The sequence below is a fragment of the Protobothrops mucrosquamatus genome, unplaced genomic scaffold, assembly GCF_001527695.2.
Source record: "Protobothrops mucrosquamatus isolate PMUCROS unplaced genomic scaffold, P.Mucros_1.0 scaffold388, whole genome shotgun sequence".
Lineage (NCBI taxonomy): Eukaryota > Metazoa > Chordata > Lepidosauria > Squamata > Viperidae > Protobothrops > Protobothrops mucrosquamatus.
The window spans coordinates 237864-260404 of NW_015386720.1; the positions used below are offsets into that span (position 1 = coordinate 237864).

The following is a 22541-nucleotide window of genomic DNA, read 5'->3' on the forward strand; positions in this document are numbered from 1 at the left end:
CCACTGGTTTAAAATGAAACAAAATACAAGGTGTGCATTCTTATTTGCATAATTCCCCACTAACACCAGAGCTAGATATGACTTCAGTCACAGGGCTACTTTTCCATCCAGATTCCCATGATTTGAAATGTGGGTAAGGAAATACATGGCATGCAATGGCAACCACTTGTAATGCCCTACAATTAGCGCTGCACGTGATCCCAGCTCAAAAGAAGAATTGAAGTCAGTCCATACAAGTGTAAACCACACCTTTCTTTTGCTCAATCAAGCTTAAACATTTCATTTGGTGTTTGGATTCCAATTTCCAATTTATGCATCCTGGTCTGGAAACACCTTAAAGTCTTCATGATGGCAGCAAGCCAAGAGCATTGTCTGTTAAAAGTCTGCAGCCTAAGCATAGACAACTTGTACAGTTTTTCACTTAGCTAATTCGGTCCAATCAATGGTGGCAAAAAAAGGGTGTGCTTTGATGTCTTCAACTCCAGCAATTCCAGCACCAAGACGTTCCACAGAATTGAATTGCAAAAGCTGAAAAGAAAAGAACACACCAATCAACCCAGGCTTTTCTTGTTATAGCTTCATCAGCAGAGAGGATTGCATCCTCTGGAATTAATGGCTAAATTTCAATAATATTTATAATAAACTTAACTTGTTTTCCATATCAGTTTAACTAGTACTAGCACATTTAAAAAAATGGGAAAAGATCAGGATAGAGGCCTCTCATAGTTACAGCCCTAGTTTTATCATATTGTTGGCCATTCTCTTTTCTCTAAGTCATTTATCATTACTACATTACTATTGTAAAATAACAGCCTGTTTGTTGGAACCTGTTTTTACATATCAGTTACTTTGGAAATGTGGATTAGGAGGATTATTTTGGTATATTTTAGAATGTGTTCTCTTCCATCTTCCATAGCAATTCTGCAAATACTCATCTTGGAACTAATCATATAACCAGCCATTCTATGGAGACCCTGTAGATTGAACACAGCAGCATGTGATCAACCATATTGAAATGGTTTCCATGCTACACTGGTAGTAATTGATCAACTTAAATATCTGTCTGTTTTTGAGACTGAAAAACCAAAACAAAAAAATAAAATGTTGTAGTGTTAAATTCTGTTTCTTCAAAACTAGTTCTCTTTTACAGGTTTTATAAATAAGTACCAAATGTAGCCTGATATTATGGTTGATTTCCCTTACTTATATGAGGGTAAGTAATGCCAGGGCTATAGGAGAGTGTAAATTATCATAATTGTATAACAAACATGAATAACAACCCTTGAAACATCCGGCAGAGGTCAAGATAGTAAACTGAAGCAACTGATTCTATTAATGAAATGTAATTGGATTTATTTATTTCATTCTTAGAGCACTCTTCTCTTAAAGAACTTAACAAAGCTTATGTATTGCTACAAATGCTCTCACCTAGGAAGCATACATAGTTTAAGGCAATTATATCCCTGATAGCCACTATATATAGGAAATAATAGGGGTGTCTGTTATACATTTTATAGAAAGGTAAATGCTCTTTCCTGTAGAGAAATCCACACAAATTCTGTTCTATTCTTCTATCACATGTTATTATTCCTTTTATATTTATAAAAACCTGTAAAAATATTTGAAATATCAGTACCCAATCGCCTATTTTTTTGTCAATATCATATTCATACAAAACACTATCAGTTCTTCTATTCTGTCAAGCTTACTCTTTACTGAAACCTTTCCTAACCTGTCAAGATTGGTAAGTTGATGTAAGAAAGTTCTAGATCAGTGTTTCTCAATCTTGACAATTTTAAGGCATGTGGACTTCAACTCCTAGAATTCCACAGCCAGCAATGCTGGCTGTGGAATTCTGGGAGTTGAAGTCCACATGCCTTAAAATTGTCAAGGTTGAGAAACACTGTTCTAGATTCATAAAGCATGTCTTTTGACGAACCACATACCCTAAGTATAATCTGACATAAAGGATCAGTCCAAATCCTCAAATTCATAAGCTGAAGAGCTTGCGGTGTAAACCTCAGCCTGCAACAAGAATTGGTTGAAGAGAGCACCCCTGAGATCACCTAAGTCAGCTGATTAAAAATGCAGTCAAGGTCCCAAGCCAAGCAACATCTTGCAGATTAAGAGACAGCAGAGGAAGTCAAGTGTTCTGCTTGAAAGAAAGAAGCATTGACCGAACCAGTTGGTTAAACTGATAGAGATGGTTTCTAGAGATGGCTATTTGAGGCAACCTTATGCTTAAATCTCCTACCAGTGACTCTGACTGTTATGTTTTTGTTCGATTAATTGTATATTTTAGATCAGAAAAGGACTATTCTTGAATCTTCCTGAACTTGAGATACAGTATCTCTCCAGACTTTTTTGTAAGCTCTTGTGAATATTTTCTACACAGAAACCTTTGAGTTTACAATATGCTTCATGTTATTTTAATGAAAGATTTACAATTACAACTTATCTTGAATTTGTTATCAGAAGCTGTGTGTATATTTAATTGGCAATAAAGAATATTCCATAGACTTCTGTAAACAGTGTAACAAATCTGCAAGATGATTTGACAAGAAAGGACTGGCTATATCCTTGCTATTTTTCACTTTCCCTAAGCAACCGCCTAGGCTGCAAATTGTGATTATGTGACTGCAGGATGCTGCAACCAATCATAAATCTGAGCCAATTGCCAAGCCCCCAAATTGTGATGACTTTGGGGCTGCTGCAATCACCATTACTGGGAGTACAGGTCAAAAGTCCAAGGCCACCATAACTTTGTCATTAAACCAATGGTTGTAAGTCAAGGACTACTTATACTGACTTATTAATTTTACAATATCTGTATATTATTCCAATCTCTAAACATAATTATATGTGGTCATCTATTATATATTTAAGCAGTAAGTAACTTTATGCTTGTGGCTTTCTCATCATATCCAGATTTGTTTTTAGTAAACTTGATTAAATGTGAAACTCAAGCATGGCACAACATAGGAGAACAAATCCATCAGGACAAGATTCAGCAGTCCATCTGCATTTAAAAGACAAAGGCCATTCTTTCAAAGACAGCAAAGTCCACATTCTAGACAAAGAGGACAGCTGGTTTGAAAGAGGGTTCAAAGAGATCATCTATGTCAAAATTGAACAGCCCTCTCTCAACAGAGGGGGGGGAAGGATATGACATCATCTATCTCCAATCTACAACACAGTCCTTTCAACAGTTCCAAGAAGGCTCCACACCCATTTGCATTACTAAGATGACCCTGATGACACAGATAAGCCTCCAGTGGCTTCAATGACTCGCTAAAAGAATGCAAACAACCAGCTGTCTGCAAAGAGTATAAATTCTGCCATTCCCCACCATCCAGTCAGAGCTAAAGAAGCTTCTTGGCTGAGAAGTGAAACATCTTTAAGAAAAACAAGAAAGTCCAGTTGCCTCATGAAAAAAGCACCTTTTGGACAACCATGACCTGGATAACTGAGAATCTCCATAGACATGTAGAACTTAAGCTGTACTGGATTTTTGCACCTTGCTTGTGAGGCCTAGACTACTGAAGTATAATGTTTTTAGGTTAACGGAGAATACGTTAATTTATCTGAGTAAATATGTAATAAAAATGGCATATGAAAACTTTACTTGTCATAGCTCATTAAAGCATGCAGAATTAAAGTATTTCAGATAAAAGGTTGGCTACTATGTGAATGTACTGAGGAAGGTAGAGCATGGCTTCTGGAATTCTTTACTAAAAAGATACATAGGAGGCATCTGTGTTTAATTGTATAAGTAACATGTTGCATCTATTTAAGTGTACGTTTATCCTCTTCTCCATGTGGCATCTCTGTGTATGTGCACCAGGAAACATAGAGTGAACTGCATAGGTTCTGCTCTGAATCAAGATGAAGAAGGAGGAAGGTGGAGTTAGAAGAGCAGGATTTCAAGCTGTTGTCAATGACCTCTCCCATATGGATATATCTGAGAGTTTCTTCTGCTTTTTTTCCTCTACTGCAGTGTTTCTCAACCTTGACAATTTTAAGGCATGTGGACTTCAACTTCCAGAATTCCACAGCCAGCATTGCTGGCTGTGGAATTCTGGGAGTTGAAGTCCACATGCCTTAAAATTGTCAAGGTTGAGAAACACTGCTCTACTGCTTCCAGCTGAATCTAGCCTGTTTCAAACTTGCTCTTCTTTTGCCAGCTTCTCCCACAACACCAAAGTTTATCCCAGAGGACTAGCCTGCTGATAGATGAACACCTTTACATTATTTTCCAATATTTGGGGGAGGCTAGGAAGACATCTAAAAGAAGCTATTACATTATATGCAAGACTTATTAATGGTAGTTAACTGTCAGTAATTTTCTTTCAAGCTATCAAATATCAGCTCCTTTAAGCATTAGTTGTTTCTAAAATAATCTTGAACATTCCACTTATTGGTTCCTAAATGCAGAATAAGAGAAAGAAAAAGAATATATCAGCAAATACCTGTTGTATTAAAACACCCTGTGGTCATTTTCAGAGGTATTATCTTTTATGCTGCCTCTTATATTTATCAGCCTACAAGAAATACAGTGAAAAAAGATCGACTGTCTCCACTTAGTTTAGATGAAAACTAAATTTCCTTTTACCTGATTTTAATGAAGGTGTGTGAGACAGCCACGGTTTAAGACATCAGGCTAGAAACCAAGAGACTGTGAGTTCTAGCCCTACTTTAGGCACAAAGCCATCTGGGTGTCCTTGGGCCAGTCATTCTCTCTTAGCCCTAGGAAGGAGGCAATGGCAAAGCACTTCTGAAATCCTGCCAAGAAAACTGCAGGGATTACGTTCAGGCAGTTGCCAGGAGTCTCGATATACAATGAAGGTATGTCACAAAATGTATCCCTATTTGCACTACATGCAAGAAATATTTGTTTAAATCATATGGAAAAAGATAAAAATATTACTTGATGGATAGCCCCAGTATGGGGTTTCAGTGGAAACCAATGTGATCAGATCAGACAGAGGAAACTAAGATGAACTGATGCTTTTCGGACAATTAAAATATTGATCTAAAAAAAGTCTTCAAAGAGGCCCAGGGAGCTTTGGCAGCTAAAGTCTCACAAATGAAATGTAAAGAAATGGTACGATTGATTGTTAGTAGTAATAATACTAAGTAGGTTTTTTTTTTAAAAAAAAAATCCACAATAAAGTCAAAGGGGAGATGAATATATACATAGAAAGTGAAGTGAACTCTTCTTATCTGCAATTTCTGATTGAAAATGTTTGAAAGGAAGTAACCAGCAAAGCATAAAAATATTTACAAAGGATAAAGGAACTGAAGTTTACATTTCTTCCTTCTTATGAGTCTGTCACATAAGCAGTTCAAAAGAATAATTTCATTTCTAAGTTTCCTTTAAAGGGAACTATAGCATAATGCAGTTGTCTCTGGTATTATTTGGGGCGCGTGCCTTCATATGCATACATCTAATAATCAAAGTGAGAAATTTCCCCATAAAATGTATTCATTTGCACATCTTAAGTTGGCTCTGCCACTTAAAATTGCTCTAACCTCACTTAGTAAAATAACTCAGATAACAAAACAAGCCTTCTTTGTGAATATACATGAGTTAGTAGATAAGCAGTCAGAAAACAGCCACTCCGCCGTCTTCTGGAAAATATAACAACTGATACCAGGTGGAAAAGTTAAGTACAAAGACATTTATGTTCTGAAGGCTTTCCCTGTTACGAGGAAAAAACTTTTAATATGAGAAAGAAAATGCAAAATAAGCTGCATTAAAGTTGCATAGTTCAAAAAGAGACTGGTTATTATGCTAACTGGGGCAGCTTTCGAGAAATTTGATGTCAATTAAGAGAGCCTCAAGAATTTCATCTGTATCTTCAGATAATCAAACTAAGGAATAATAATAATAATAATAATAATGGCTCTGAAGTACGTAGCTTCTAGCTGGCTAGATCGGGGTGGGGTGTTATTTTTTCAGTGAGGTCAATGATTTTGAAATCCATGTCATGGGACACATTTGGCATGTATCTGCACACTGTTCCTCTCCTAGACATTCTGTGATGGGCTGACCCAAGCAACCTGTGAGGAGGTGGAAAAGGAAAATCATAATGACAAATGACTAGCTATGCCAAGAGTCCCTTTTTCCTTTTCCTGACAAAGCTTCCTCAAAAATGAATGGTAGTTTCCTTAGAAAGACACACAAAAGAAAATTGATTTACTAGCCAATGGAGCAGACTCTTCAACTGTAAAGTCAGCCACATGCAGCCCAGAGATGAAACACTTCCTTTTGGACATGGGTAACCTTGAACCTGGGGGAGGAGGGAAAATAACAAGCGGTCTGGCATAAAGTGCTAGTTGCTATGTATTGCTTTAATAAACTCCCAAAGATGCCAATGGTAAAATTCCATTCATTTTCAGTCTCCTTTCTGAGGGAGAGTATAAAATATCCTCTATTCTATGAGTCTAATAACTAGATGAAGTCATTGGGCTTAACAGTACATGTATACTTTTATTCTTATTTATTTATTTTAGTAAGTAAATTTCTACTACTCCCACTGAATACTGACTATAAATGGTTTATAATCCTATCTACATAAATAGATAAAACAATAAAAATAACCACACGATAGTAACAATTTTAAAAAACATAAGAACCATAACATTCAAACAAGAGGTCAGATCTAAATCAGTTTGGCTCCATCATCAAAGTTTGTTAAAATAACCAAGTTTTAGTATGTTTCTAAATCCTAATACATTATGCTAACTTTAATATTAAAAATATACCTTTACTCCCAAATCATCTATGTCAGGAGAGATAATTAAGGATAAATCAATGGATTTCTGCAGCAATTTTGTGCCCAAGCTATATTTGGTGACAACAGATGGATAGGTCTTATATACTTCTCAATCATTCCTTTTCTCCTTTCCAAAATTAAATAATTAAGTCCAGTGTTCATTCACCTTTTCCTGACAAAATAGCTCCTATTTTTTATAATTGTATAACTGTAAGACATTTCTACCCTACGCATTAATAGTTTAGTTTCTTTACTTGTTTACATATTAAACAGAATTTTACTGCTAAGAAGATGTAGCTACTGGGGACACTAAGATAAACCACAATCCTATTAGCACATTTTCAGATGCTGAATTTAAACATTACTCCCAAATCCTTTATAAAAGCTTCTAAAGATAAATAGGAAAGATAGGAAACCTTTTACAACATCAAGTATAAAAAGAACAAAGCTAATTTTATTAACACTGTAAGGTGATAAGGGGTTGTCATTTCCACTAAGTGAACAAAAATCCATTTATTACATTTTTTTATGTTCAGTAAAATATATGGCATATGTTAATCTGACTTTAGCCATAGCAAGGAGCACAACATTTGTACACATTCATCAAGAATTTACCTGTTGAAGGAGTGATCTGGCTTCTTCTGAAATGTGATCTGGCAAGTTTAAACAGGTATGAGTATTTATTCCTGCTGGGTGGCACTCCAAGAGACTCTATGGCAAACCAACAAGAAATGCATCATATTAAAGTGCATGTTATGATAAAGAATGGAGATGCATGTTACTATATTCAAAAACTTAAAAGTAATCCTCCTCAATCTATGTTAATATTTCCATAACTCTTAACCAGAAAGTGACTGATATTGCTGACTGGAAATGAAAGACGTTGTAATTCAACAAGGTGAGCTAGTTAATCAGGTGTAATAGAACTGATTATCAGCAGAACTGAACAGTGCAGCTTTACATTGGTTTAGGAGCTTCACCTTTTGAATATTCACTATGTATGCCTAAAATCTCATCCCTGTTGTGAGATGGAAAAAATGGAGGTGCAAGCTAAGATATACAATTCAAACAGGTAATTATGACCTCTGTGAAAATCTCTAACAATAATGGAATCTCATTAAAACCCAAAGCAATTACAGTGGGTATCTCCTCACCAAAGACTGTAAACAAATTTATTTTGCATTGTGCATACACATATTATCTCTTTCCACTGCAAACAAATCTGGAAAACAAGCTGATAGGTGTTCTGAAAATGTGAATGGGGACACGAGGATCAAGGAGGTACAGATCTCCGCTCCATTTCTCAGGCAGGTTACCCAACCTAATTATGTTCTTTTATACGGACATAACCCACCCAAATTCTCATCAGCTTCAAGGATAGTGGAAATTGTATTTCAACATACACCAAGACTAGCAAGAGGAAATATTCAGAAACACGTTAGGACCGGGGTATCCAACCTTGGCACCTTTAAAATTTGTGGACTTCAACTTCCAGAATCCCCCAGCCAGCCATGCTGGCTGGGGAATTCTGGGAGTTGAAGTCCACAAGTCTTAAAATTTACCAAGATTGGACACCCCTATTTTAGAGCAGAGTTTCCCAACCTTTCCTGCTTTGCAACCGGCGAGGGGGGGGAAGGGTTGGTTCTGCACGAGTGGTTGCCTAGCATGCATGTGCAGCTCCATTTGTGCAAGCTGCAAGCACGTGTGGCCGCCACTCACACAAGTGGAAATGCACGTGTGCATGCTCACCTGTCGTTTCCATGGCCCAGTTGCAAATAACTCATGGCCCACTAGTGAGCTGTAGCCCAGAGGTTGGGGACCCCTGCTTTAGGGAACATCATTTTCTTTCAGAAGAAGCTGAGGGGAAGAAGCCAATAGGCCCCTCCTTCCAACAAAAAGACCTGCCTTCTTCCTACATACTTTAACCCTTTCACCAGGCTGGAGGAAGGAGGATGAAATTGGGGGGAAAGATTCATTTGTTGAATAAAAAATATGGTCCTAAGTTGAATCGAACAAGTATGCCAAATAAATGTTGTTTTAAAAAAAATTCCCTTTGCATCTTACTATGTCTTCCTGAAGTCTTACAAGATCTATAAAGATGGGCCAAATACAAAACATTTAAATTCTATTCTATTCAAATGAGGAACAATGAAATAAGATACATCTTTTTCATGAATTAACTTCCACAGTGTACCCCAGCAACTTGCATTCATTTTTAATTACTTCTTGTTCCTTAGTGTTACATTTCAAAGGGAATACTTCTTTTACATCCATAGTTTTGGCCCCAGAAACACATTATGTACCCTAAACCCCAATAGCATGCCCTATTGACAGCATCATAATAAAATAAGCACTATTTTTCTTCCTTGTAAGAAAAATATATGTCTGGGTTCATCACCATGCTAAATCATAATATGTTCAGTTTCATTTTAAAACACTTTGTGAACTAGTAGTGGTATAGGCCATTGTTTATGGCTTAGCACATTGTAAGAACGTGGCCATCTGTGGTTTATTCAACAAATGATGTATGTGGTAGAGTACTAGCTTGGTCTAGTGGTTAAGGCACCAGGCTAGAAGGTAGTAGACCATGAGTTTAAGTCCCACCTTAGCCATGAAAGCTAGTTGGGTAACTTTGGGCCAATCACTCTCTCAGTCCAACCCACCTCACATAATTGTTGTGAGCAAAATAGGAGAAGAAAGATGTTTTACAAATAACTCATTACCTTGAGTTATTTGTAAAAATAATAAAGGCAGGAAATAAATACATAAATTAATAAAAAAATAGTATCTTCAATTGTTCTGTTTTTTTTCTTACAATACGAAAGTTCCTATCCTATATTTTTGTTATTTTATAGTATGATATTATTAATGCTTTCTAGGCTGCAAAAATCCTGATGTCCCCCTATATGTGAACAAAACATTACTTTTCTGTATCTCTTAGCTGCCTTTGGATATTTGCAGCCTAGAACTAATTCCCCAATTTTCTGTGGGATTTCAGAACATGGCATACTTTTTCCTTAAAGGTACACCATACCATTCCAGTAAGGAGTTCAAAGAGAAGGACACCCAAACTCCACCAGTCGCAGGCCTCTGTTTCTTCAAAAACAACACCAACTTCTGAATGAAAGGTAAGCACAGTTAAAACATAAAAAAAAACTTTTCAAACTTGCATTTGCAAGACAACTCGGACCATAACAGAACATCTTTCCCCAATTATCTAGACCAGGGGTAGTCAACCTTGGCTCTTTTATGACTCGTGGACTTCAACTCCCAGAATTCCTGAGCCAGCTGTGCTGGCTCAGGAATTCTGGGAGTTGAAGTCCACGAGTCATAAAAGAGCCAAGGTTGACTACCCCTGATCTAGACGTTACTAGACATACCAGTTTGCCACAGCAATCAGCATTGTCAAATTTTTATCTTCCAAACACAATACAGCTGCTGAGTTCACCCATCGTGTTAAACCATAAATAGTTTCAGTTTAACATGCTGCCTGAACCAGCCATTGTGGTTTATAAAACTTGTAGCCAATCACTGTGGCTTTTTCAACACATCTGTTGTTACAACAAGTATGATGGATGCTCCCACTCACTATCACAACCCTCACTTGGCTAGAGGAGCAATCTAATTGGCTGAATTAAAACAATTCCCAGTAATTCCAAAGAAAAATAAAACACACTAATAACAACATACAAAATGACAAAACTTAAAACAAGACCACAGGGGCGACAATAGAAACATCATAACAGGCACAGCAATTTCAATCAAGCCCACACGGGTAGGTATTTAGCTGAAAGCTCATTCATTTTGGTGAATTCAGGGAAGGAATTCCACAGTCAGCACCTGCCATTTTCATTCTGAAAGGAGATACATCTCCTCTTCATGTAGGAATCTGCTTCTAGAGCAATTGTCCCCAAACTGGTGCCCTCCAGGGTAAGGAATTATGGAAGCTGTTTTTCTGGGCATTTACATCTGGAGGTCTCTAAGTCAAAAAAAGGCAGCCATACCTCCTATTTTAGTGAAAGGACAAGATTATAGAATTCACTGAACAGCCTTGAGAAACCAATTATCTCTCAGCAATGTAGCATGGATTTAGCACTATAATTAGAGCCTTTTATCTTTAAGTGCTGTTGTTTTTAGGGTGGGGTAGACAATAAATTAAAAAAAAATCATGGCTATTGTAATGGATTTCTGCCAAATTTTCTGGCAAAGAAAGAGATGAGGAATGGGATTTCTGGGCAAAACCTTTGCGCATTGAACCTTTGGGTGCTGATACAGCACAGGGACTGAACTGTAGGAGCGTCCATGATGTGATCGAACTTTCTCTATGATGCACCTATGATTGAAGGTAGCAGGAAAGCAACTCTGTATTCTTAGCGTATTTAGAGTTGTGAAACTTTAAAGCAGGAGTCTTCAAACTTGGCCCTTTTATGACTTGTGGACTTCAACTCCCAGAATTCCTCATCTAGGCACGCTGAGGAATTTGGGTTTGGAAGCTCATGGGCATGCCAAAGTATATAAGGATGGTACATAAAGGTATATAAAGATGATATAACTTCCATACACCCAAGACCCAATGGTAACAGAAATATACAATATTCTTTCTCTGATATTAGTTCTCAAACCAACAAATGTAGCACTTGTTGTTTTATTGCTAGAACTTTTTATATATTTAGATCATATTAACAAGGCCTGACCATAATCAAAGTATGAGATTTGGACTAGAGCAAGGGGTTGGGCTACAAGGCCTCCAAGGTCCCTACCAACTCTGTTATTCTGTTAAAGTAATGTATTCATTTAATAAAAAGCATTATGAAATGTTGAAGTTCATAGCAAATCCCCTTTTTTGCTCAATACCCTGGTTAAGTACTTATGGTTTATTGTATGAATTGGATTAACCATTAGATTGTACCCACAGAATTAATTAAAATGCAAAGCAATTTAACATTTGTTAATTTTGTAAAATGTCAGCCACTTGATTAAAATTAAAGCAATTTGTAAATAAAATTTAAAGAAGTGATTTTTATAAAATTGAATGAAATTAGTATAGGAAGAAAATAATAAGAATATCTCTCATCACCCATGCAGAACACCCACAGGGGCAAGAAAGCTGCTAAAAATGTTTCTACCACCACCAGCAGCAAAACAGGTGTAATATAACTTTAATTACCCAGAAGGCACAATTTGTAAATCCATTTTAAGCCATGATTTTGTATCTCTTCACTCTACTTCATTATGAATGTTAATATTAGGTAGGTCTATGCAATTAAGCCTAAGATTTTACTGCATAGTTATGAGGAACACCTCTAAACTTGCAGCAATCATATATCCAGATACATCTATTGTTTAAAAAACTATTTTAACAATTAGGAAACTTTTGTTTACCTAAATTGCCCCATGCATGTGTTAGTAACCCTAACCCTAAAGGCTAATGTCAAGATGCCTAATGTCTAAACACCTGATTAGGTATTTTGCTTTTACTCATGTTGCCTCCAGGTCTCTTTAGATGGAGAGTTTATGAACATAGAGTGTCTCTGCCATCAGAGAATAAACAGCCATGAGTGGTTCTGGATCTTTCAGGCCTATGATACTGTTGACTTTCCTGAATAATTATGGAAATTCTACTTTTTTAAATGGTCTGGTAGATTTGGGGTCTGGATGCTGATCCTCTCCCTCATCCAAGAACAGTTTTTCCTCTTCCCTTTGTGACTGGTCTGAAAGAAGGCATCTGAGTCAGATGTGCACAAAATTACCTTGCTGGCCATTGGCACTGCTGAGGTGAATGGCTGAGAAAAATTGAGACAAAACAAACATCCCTCACAACCTTTTTAGTCCTCCACAGTGAATGGGATGGAGATACCCACTTCAAAACACCATGATGCCACTTATTGGAAAAAGCTTCAGAAAATATTTCCTCTGCACTCTCCTTCCCTTGCATTTTCTCTGCAATATATTGATATAATAACCTTTGCATATCACATCAATAAAGCAACCTTTACTCTAAGTAATATATCATAGAGACAAAAATAAAAAACCTATAGATTGCAAAATACATTTGAAGCCCAACCAATTAATGTAATTCTGCGTAGTGAAAAAGCTCTCCCCCTTCCAACCATCAAAAAGTTTTAATATTGCAATAAATCTTACTCAAATGCCAGTTCTCAATAATGAAGCCATTTCATTCATATCAGCTAAGACATTTATATAATAAAAAATGGTAGCCATAAACCCAAGCAACCATTTGCTTTTCTATTACTGTATTTCTAACAGAAGAGAATTTCAAGATATCTGCATTTGTATCAATTGGAACCATATGAAGATTTTCTTTAATATATATATAGAGAGCCAGTTTGGTGTAGTAGTTAAAGTGCTGGCCTAGAAACCAAGAGACTGGGAGTTCTAGTCCCACTTTAGGTATGAAAGCCTTCTGGCTGACTTTGGGCTAGTCCTTTTATTTTAGTCCAACCCACTTCATATAATTATTATGGGGAAAATAGGAAGGAGTATCAGGCATACTCATCATCTTCAGTTATGTATAAAGTAATAAAGGTGGGATAAAAATAAAATAAAAAAATAAAATAAAATAAATAAAATAATAAAATAAAATAAAATAAAATAAAATAAAATAATAAAATAAAATATAAAATAAAATATAAAATATAAAATATAAAATAAAATAAAATAAAATAAAATAATAAATAAAATAAAATAAAATAAAATAGCAAGTCATAAGAATAGACTGTCCACTAACTGACAGTACATTTTTCAAACAGGCATTTTTCCCAACCATTCTGGAGATACCAGGAGCACAATACCCAGAATATGCATTTAGCCACTGAGCAATAGTTCTTTCTTAACTAGTTCTCAATCTTCTCCTTCTGCTCCTTGTGAAAGAATCCTATTTATACAATATATCAGTCCATATATTCTGATGATATATTCACAGCATAATCAATTGTTCATTCACCTTTTACAAGAGTACTTCATTGAGAAAAAGCACAAAAGTATACAAAATATGTACCAACTCAAACGAATCTTTCGTCCAATCTACAACAATTTTCCTGTTCATTTAGTTCCAGGATTTACATCTTTCCTTTTTTTGACAGAAAAGATGGACACTAAATTTGGACCTTAGGCATTAAAATAAACGTTAAAACTAAAGAAAGGCATTCTTCTTCAGAATCTCTACTAACAACAATGGTTTCTGCCTGTCAATCTCACCTCTTTAAGAGACTAAAATGATATTTCTATTCTGATATTTTTGTGGCCAAGCATGTACATGCGCAAGAATCCTAATTCAAGCAACACCTAACTTCATGCACTTCCAACTTTCTCCTCTTTTCTTCAAAACTAACGTTATAATAACACTTTTCATGCCATTGAGAAATCATCATTGTCAAAAAAACTACCTGCAATTTGATATCAGAAAACTGTTCTGGTTCTAAAAAAAAGCCATGGGGTAATGTTTTTGTTTTGTTTTGCTCATAAGACCAGACTGGATATTAAGATAAATTAGCACAAGCTCTTACAGATTCCATTATTAGGATTTCAGCTTTTTCTGTGTCTACAATCCTAATAGGTTTGTTCATTCCAGGTTCTATGCATGCTATACTTGCTTTATGATTTCCAACTTGGGAGCTTACTTTTCTATCCTATCATAGCAAAATTGTCATAAGGCATTTATCACAACACAGTTTAAACTGTCTCCAACAAACCATGTTTCTTAAAGCTTCTTTTTCTTTCTGAATTGGGCAAAATACATGGCGCAAAGAGACATGGAAAGATACATGCTTGGCATTACAAGACAATATAAAAAGACCTGGACTTGGATTACAGAACAAACGAAAGTATACAATATCATTAAGAGAGTAAAAGAATTGGAATGGAAATGGGCTGGTCACATAGCAAGAAGAACTGATGGCAGGTGGATCAAGGCAGTCATGGAATGGACCCCATTTGATAAAAAGCGTCCACAAAAGAGACCTAAAACAAGATGGAGTGATGACATCAGCAAGTATTGTGGGCCCAATTGGCAAAAGAAAGCTCAGGATCATATTAGTTGGAAACATGGGGAAGAGGTCTTCATCCTGCAGTGGATAGACAATGGCTAAATTGATGATGACGATGATGATGATGATGATGATGATGATGATGATGATGATTCTTTTGAACATCTAGTTCTAGCCATTAAAGGGTTTATAGCAATCTGCATATTGGGTTTTCTTTAAAGAATCAAGGCAATATTTATGCATTTCCAGTGCTTTTTTGTAAAAAAAAAAAAAAAAAAAAAAAGATGCCGGAACTCACACAAGTCATACAACCCGCCTTGCCTACCCTACAAGGTTCCATCCAAAAAAGGTGCCGGAACTCCGTTCTGGGCGTTCTATGACAAAAAAAAGCCCTGTGCATTCATTTAAAATAATATAAGCGTTTCTACTGTGAAATAAAAAATCTTCATTTGCTTTAAGAAAATGGAAAGGGTTTTTTTCATGTTAGCTGCCCCCAAGGCAAAATTTAATCTTAAACTTTCTCTAAGCCATCTACTAATATAGAGTAGACAAGTTGTTTAGTTCAATCAAGTATGGGAAATAATCACTCCTAGTCTCACTTCTTTCCCAATTATATGGACAAGGAACTAATTTTCTCCCATACACACCCAATATGTACATAGAATGATTTTCAGATCTCATGGTCTAATGGAAGAGATTCCTTTGAGAATTATGGGTTTCACTGACAAGTATACGCTGAACTTTACTCTTGTTATCTTGGAGATAACCATAAGGGGTATTCTGTTGATCATATTTTTTTCAAACTTTTTCAAACAAATTAATTTGCTTATTCACTGAGATCTTGGTAGATTAGAACTCTGCATTCGCAACTGATCTTTGGGGACTTCAAGTATCACAGAAAGCTTCAGTGCTTCACAAAGCTTCCTTATTCCTTATGATTATTTTTTTCTACAAAACCTTTTTCTCAGAAATATTCAAATGCACAAGCTGAAATAATGTGTGATAATGAGACAGGCAAGGCTGTTGCTCAACAGCAACAAGTCTTAAATATTTTTATCAAAATGTTCTTCAAGAGCTTTCAGAGAGCCAGATACTGATATTGGCAAGATGGATCAATTTATAAACATAATGGGGGGAAGGATTACCTGATTTGAACAAACTATTCCACCACTGTGCATTTGTGGAAGCAAACTGCAGATAATCACATTTTTTTCAGTCAAATGGCAGGGGCAGGTCGGAAAAATCAGCTAGAACTGGAGATGTTTGATAATGACATTGGAAGATTCACCGTTAATTTGTGAAATTGTTTTTGCAGGCAAATCTTAGGTATCATGCAATGTGAAATGATTACATTGGCAATCCTAATCTAAAAGGATTAGGTGGCAAATACAAAAGGCTTAAAACCCTGGACTGTTCTGCCAACCAGAATAAACCAGAGTTGCATAACTGGTATCTTCCACATAAAGCTTCCATGATCAATAGCACGGTATGGTGGAAGTTATAGTTGAAAACTTTTATAGAGCACCAAGTAACCTAATCTTTGAATAGACAGTATGGAATTAAATGAGTCAAAACTGATTTTGCATAATGTTGTACGTTCATACATTGATGACAGTAAACAATGAATGAAATTATTCTATTAATCAATTCATATATTCTTTATGCGATTCTTACCTTTTGCAGTTTAAAAAACGTTATGGCTATTTTTTACACATTCTCTTTAATACCTACTTTATACATTTCAGATTATTTGTGAACTACCATGTATAACTTACATTTTCCTCATTTCAGCGGCAGTAATTCTTTAACATCTAAGATCATAAATTTGGCAAGGGAAAAAATGTCCATAACAGAAGGTGATCATTTGAATTTCAAACTGAATCTTTCTTGTTTTCTCCTCAATTAAACCAAAACATGTTGATTTAAAAGGTTTGTATCTGTATGTTTCTTTTTTCAAACTTATTTTTAGACAGAATAATGGCCCCCCTGCTAGCTTGGCATTTGCTCAAAATTTTTGTCCCTGCAAATCAAATCTGTTACTGGAATTTTTCCCTCTGCTTTCCCTGCTCCCCCCCTGCTCCCCCTTTCAAAATACCAAGGCACATTAACCAAAAGATAAAAAGGTTGGTTGCTGATATTACAAAGCGCAGGGCAGGTGGTTAATGTTTTTTTAGCACAAATATGTGATAAGATTCCCAGGGGATGCTAGGAGCAAAAGGATGTTTCAACAGAAGCGAAACATTTGCATCATGAGTTGGGGATAACCTTACTTTTAATCTTTACCCTAAGATTTGTCTACATTATTTAAAAAAAAACAAAGAAAATGTTTTTAATGACATGAATAGACAGTGACAATTTGGACATCTAATGGGCTATGAAATATTGTGAACTGGTAAGAAGTTTGCTATTTAGGATGGGCTTATAGCAAATCAGAGCATCTATAGCACTGACTCTAACTTTCAGATAGCAGTATCTTTCCTAGCTCTGCTTGAAGTAGTTGGGAATTAAAATGTCCATCTGCAAAAGATGTGCTTCCCAATTTTACATTTGTGGAAGTGGTTATTCTTCTACAGTCTACAACCTCCAGTGGCATCCATCTCTAATTATTTGGGCCTAACTAGAGCTTCTGCCTTTCTTTTTCCTCATCTCCTTTGTGCAATTGATTACTTATGGAAGAAAATGGCAGCCCCTACTACACTTCATTCTTCCTGCTTTCTACTCCATATTTTTGACCACTATTGCAAAGAATAAGAAAACTCTCAGCACCAAGAAGTAAGAGCAGCATGAAACTACATGTTTGACAACTTGCCTTCTTAACATATTCACCCAACTGTATTTATACATTTCTCCTTAGACATTCGGCTTCAATGGAACAGATGTGTTTTGTTTTTATTATATTGTACAGACTTTGTATATTTATTATTATTAAGGATTTTAATAATTATGATCGTCATTCTCTGAATTCATGAATTCTGACCTTTGGGTGGGTAAGAGCATTATGATTTGGAAATAGCATGACAGTCATTTGTATTTTCAAACTATATCCCACAGAACCTTTAGATTCTCCAAGAACTTTGGTTGGATTCTTTGAGAGCCCAGGGACCTTTTTTCTTTACATTTCATTCAAACACAGACAATTTTCTATCACAAGAACATTGTCTCTTCATCAGGAGTTCTGGGAACTTTTCTTTTAAACTAACAATTTCTGAAGCAAGCCTGGAAAAATCCGATTTGCATCACCTTAAAGATTATGAAGTCACCTTCACTGGGAATCAAGGGAATAGCCTGATAAATGATAATACTAAAATACTCAGCAACTTGTACTGCTGAAAAAGCAGTTGAGTACAATTATAATTAATTATAACACAGCTTCTTATTTATCTAGAGTTCTCTCATAATATAAGAAACTGCTAGCTGAGTCTGATTATAGACAACAGTTAATGGTATGTTGCCACCTACTGGCCAACTTTGAGAACTCTCCCCTGGCAAAAAGTTCCTTCAAAACCAAAGTAGATATTTTAGGACAAATGAATGGTGGTGGTCATGATGGAGGTTTTCTAATCCAAGCACTAGTTTTCAGCTTCAGGGGTTTAATTTTTTCCATGCACCCTGTTCCATTTTTAATTGCTCCTACTATTATCACCAGACAGAATTTCAGAAATACAGATCTCAATATCCGTTGGAGGTGGCAATTTACAAGTGGAAAATAGCAGGGTCAGAAAAGACTAAATGGGGTGCTCTTCAAATTCAAATCATCTTAAGAATATTCTGAGCAGCATGTGGCTGTATTCTGACAAGTGGAGAATTTGTTCTATTTGCCAGAAGATGATCTTCCAAAGGTGTATTTTTAGGATATATATTTAAAATGAATTGGAGTACAAGACTACATTAGTGTTCTGTCTGCAGTTAGAAAAACAACATACTTTCTTCAGAGTGTCATATTTTTTTTAAAAAAAATAGCATTAGGGACATGATAAGACAAAGCATCTAAGCATTATACTCCAACATATAGATTTGTATGGGGGGAAAACACTGCCCACTAAGGAAAAAGATGCTTTTCTCAGGTATTTGCCTGTTTTTTAAGATTTTTGTTGTACTAAAGCAAGATCTCATTCCTTCTAATTTTTTTGTCTCCAGTAATTTTTGGCCACGTGTTTTGAATGTTCTTAAGATGACCGTGGAAGGAATGACCTTCCCAAATTTATCCACATGTGATAATGGAAGATGTACCTTATCTTGACACAGAGTGTCCATTTTAACTACAGACAGTCCTCGACTTATAATCATTCATTTAGTGATCGTTCAAAGTTACAACAGTACTGGAAAAAGTGACTTATGACCAGTGCTTTTTTTGTAAAAAGAAAAGGTGCCGGAACTCACACACATCATATAACCCGCCTTGCCTACCCTACAAGGTTCCATCCAAAAAAGGTGCCGGAACTCCGTTCTGGGCGTTCTATGACAAAACAAGCCTTGCTTATGACTGTTTTCACACCTATGACCATTGCAACATCCCCATGGTCACATGATCAAAATTTGGATCCTTGGCAACTGGTTCGTGTTCAAAAGGGTTGCAATGACCCAGGTTCATGTGATCCCCTTGTGCGACCTTTGCGACAAGCAAAGTCAATGGGGAAGTCAGATTCACTTAACAACTGTACAGTGTTTTACTTAACAACAGTGGCAAGAAAAAGGCATAAGGTGGGGCAAAAGCTACTTAACAACTGTCTCGCTTAGCAACAGAAATTTTGGGCTCAATTGTGATCATTAAGTCGAGGACTACCTACTGTATACTGTACCTAAAAGGAACAAATCAAGCTGTGCTTTGTAAATGTCTAGTCTTTTTGAAAGACTCAAAAGGTCTTTTGAATTAAAAGATTCATTTAAAATCCTGAAAAATTACTGGTACTTTTCTGTCTAATCGTTTATCAAAAACAAAAGCAGAAGCAGTTGTTGTGAAGAGGGTTATAACTGGGTTGATATATTTTGTGTTAGTATTACTAGGGGTAAGGTCTTTCCTAACAACCTTTCCATTCCGCATAGTCTTGACAGTGATAAGAGAAGCATATAGATCTGGCCTCTTTTCCTATATTCTAATCAATGTATCATGGAAAACTGTGTGTGTTTGCAAAACAATACTTGGTTCCAGTAGAAAAGTTCCCTGCTTGTTACAAATAAAAAAAATAACAGAAGCATCATTCTTTTTTTTGTGATCTTATTGGATTCATGATCTTCTCTTTTTTTTTTACTTGAAATAATCCAATCTTGCCCTAACTGCTGATCTTCAGGTACGCTGAGGAATACCAGGTTGGGGAAAGCTGGAGCAGAATCACTCCCCAATTTCCCAGCATGACCATTCATACTGTTTTTCTACTTATAGGATAGTTGGGTGCATAACTGCAATCAACTCCAGAAACTCTACAATATGCCCATCTCTTTTTGAGTAAAGCTTATGTTTTCCCATTCATACTTTGGACAATGGTTGTTTGAGATGGAAAAAATAAGCCAGGTGACAAACATGTCATACATTTCCCATTCCTATACATTTAACATAAGAAAATGAATATACATTTTCTTATTCCTGTCACACCTGGGGGGCGTTGATCAGGTGACAGCACCAAGCCAACCTTGGCTGATAACACTGAACAGGGTCTGACTTGACTAGCACCTGAAGTTGCTGTGCTATAGACAACTAGCCTGAAAATTCAAAAAGGAATAGCAAATCCCTGCATTGGTGTCAGAAAAACGACGTTTGATTTCTATAGCCCTCTATCTCAACAAGTGATTCTGGTCATAAAGTATTATTACTTTATTACCTTGTCAAGAATTCAAATAATAGTTCTGTAATCCAGCACAGGATTCTGCCTTTTAAAGAGGATCTATGGAGAGACATCACCACTATGCCATGGAAGTGAGACCAGCAATAGATACAGGGCTGTATCTTGTGCCACAACTATGAATAATCAGAGTTAAGTATTATTAGTCTTTTTCCTTATTATTTCAAAGTCCATCAGGTGAAATATACAGATTTACAAAGCTTTGGCTGATAGAAGAGAGAAGCACACCTTGTAGTATAATAATAATAATAATAATAATAATAATAATAATAATAATAATAATAATAATAATAATAATAATAACAACAACAACAACAACAACAACAACAATAATAATAAAATTGGAAGGGACCTTGGAGGTCATCTAGTCCAACCCCCTGCTCAGGCAGGAAACCCTATACCATTTCAGACAAATGGTTGTCCATTTTTTTAAAAAAAACGTCCAGTATTAGAGCATTCACAACTTCTGGAGGCAACTCATTCCACTGATTAATTGTTCTAACTGTCAGGAAATTTCTCCTTAATTCTAGGTTGGTTAGTTAGTTTCCATCCATTGTTTCTTGTCCTGTTCTCTTCTATTTGGAGAATAGATTGACCCTCTCTTCCTTGTGGCAGCCCCTTAGATATTGTTTAATAGCTCTTGATTCTACATCAGAGAGTGAGGAACTTGTGAGTCTCTAAATGTTTGCTGAGCTACAACTCTCAGTATCCTCATCACAAATCATGTTGAGTGGAGAGGCTGGAAGTTGTAATTCAACAACATCTGAAAATCACAGGCTCGTGCTCCTATTCCACATCATTTTCACTTTGTCCAATGTTGCAAGTAGAAGGTTTATTGATTTTGTCTTCTATAGCATGTGGTGAAATATTCCAAAATACCACAAACCTAAGTATGCTAAACCTAAGTATGCAATAACATATCCAGATTTCTTTTGACATTTGTGACTGTTTATCTAGAAAGTGACAGAATATTTTCTCACAATTAATTTTAAGTTATATACTGTACTGTATATCTATATTAAGGTGTATATACACTGTAATATTTAAAATAATGAATATTACTTAACATAATGAATATTCCCCCATCATTGCCTCCATCTCCATCTCCATCTCTAAAATAGCATTCCCCTGGAGAGTCAATTCATAGCAACTTTATTGGGAATTAGGAAAGCAGTCAAAACTTAAAATCCCATAAATTAAAGAAGTCAGATAGAGAGAAATAAATTTACATACTTCCTCTATCTGACTTCTTTAATTTATGGGATTTTAAGGTACTCAGAATCTTAATTGTTGCAGTATTGATTCATTTCTATTGGATATTTTTAATCTTAAACAAATTACCTTACTTTTACGAAACTAAGAATTCAGTGGCCTCACTCACCCAGAAACATACACACTGTTAATAAAGTTTTTTTTAAAAAAAAAAAAAAAAGATAAGCAGCAAAATAAGAGGCAACAAATTAATATCAATTTCTACTAATTAGACGACAAGACAATAAAATTAAGATAGATGGCTCAACATCCTCCTGGTCACATGTATTTTTCATGTATTCAGGCATACTTTTAGTTATATATAACATTTTAAAAATGCCTAATGAGCTATAATTACGTTTTATAGATATTTAAATAAAGTACTGCATTGCAAATGCATATAATTTAAAAATCTGAATAACTGAAATATTCCAATCTGCAAATGAATTGAGAAGTGTGCATCAACTCAGTTTTACAGCAGAATGCAAACAATTTGACAAAAATAAAAGCAACTGAATTTTACTGATTCATTGAATTACTTAATAAAATTTTACCAGAAAGTTTTGTTAAATCAATTAAGCCTCCCAGGGAAGCAAAGGCCTACATCCTGATCTAGATCATCCAATTAGTGATGAATTCTCAACAAAAGAAAATAGTCCTTCAGTCTA

At 35.7% G+C, this 22541-nt stretch overlaps 1 protein-coding gene across 1 annotated transcript in view; it reads right to left on the minus strand.

Annotated features, from left to right (window-relative positions):
* Positions 1 to 331: 331 nt before the first annotated feature.
* The window catches only part of RPS6KC1 (ribosomal protein S6 kinase C1), an 87110-nt gene continuing 64900 nt past the window's right edge, over positions 332 to 22541 (minus strand). Inside the window, exons 14-16 of the mRNA XM_015815946.1 lie at positions 9814 to 9896; positions 7395 to 7490; positions 332 to 528 (exon numbers count right to left, since the gene is read on the minus strand). Of these exons, the coding sequence (XP_015671432.1) occupies positions 418 to 528; positions 7395 to 7490; positions 9814 to 9896 (290 nt within the window). The 3' untranslated portion in view covers positions 332 to 417. The remainder of the gene's footprint in view (positions 529 to 7394; positions 7491 to 9813; positions 9897 to 22541) is intronic.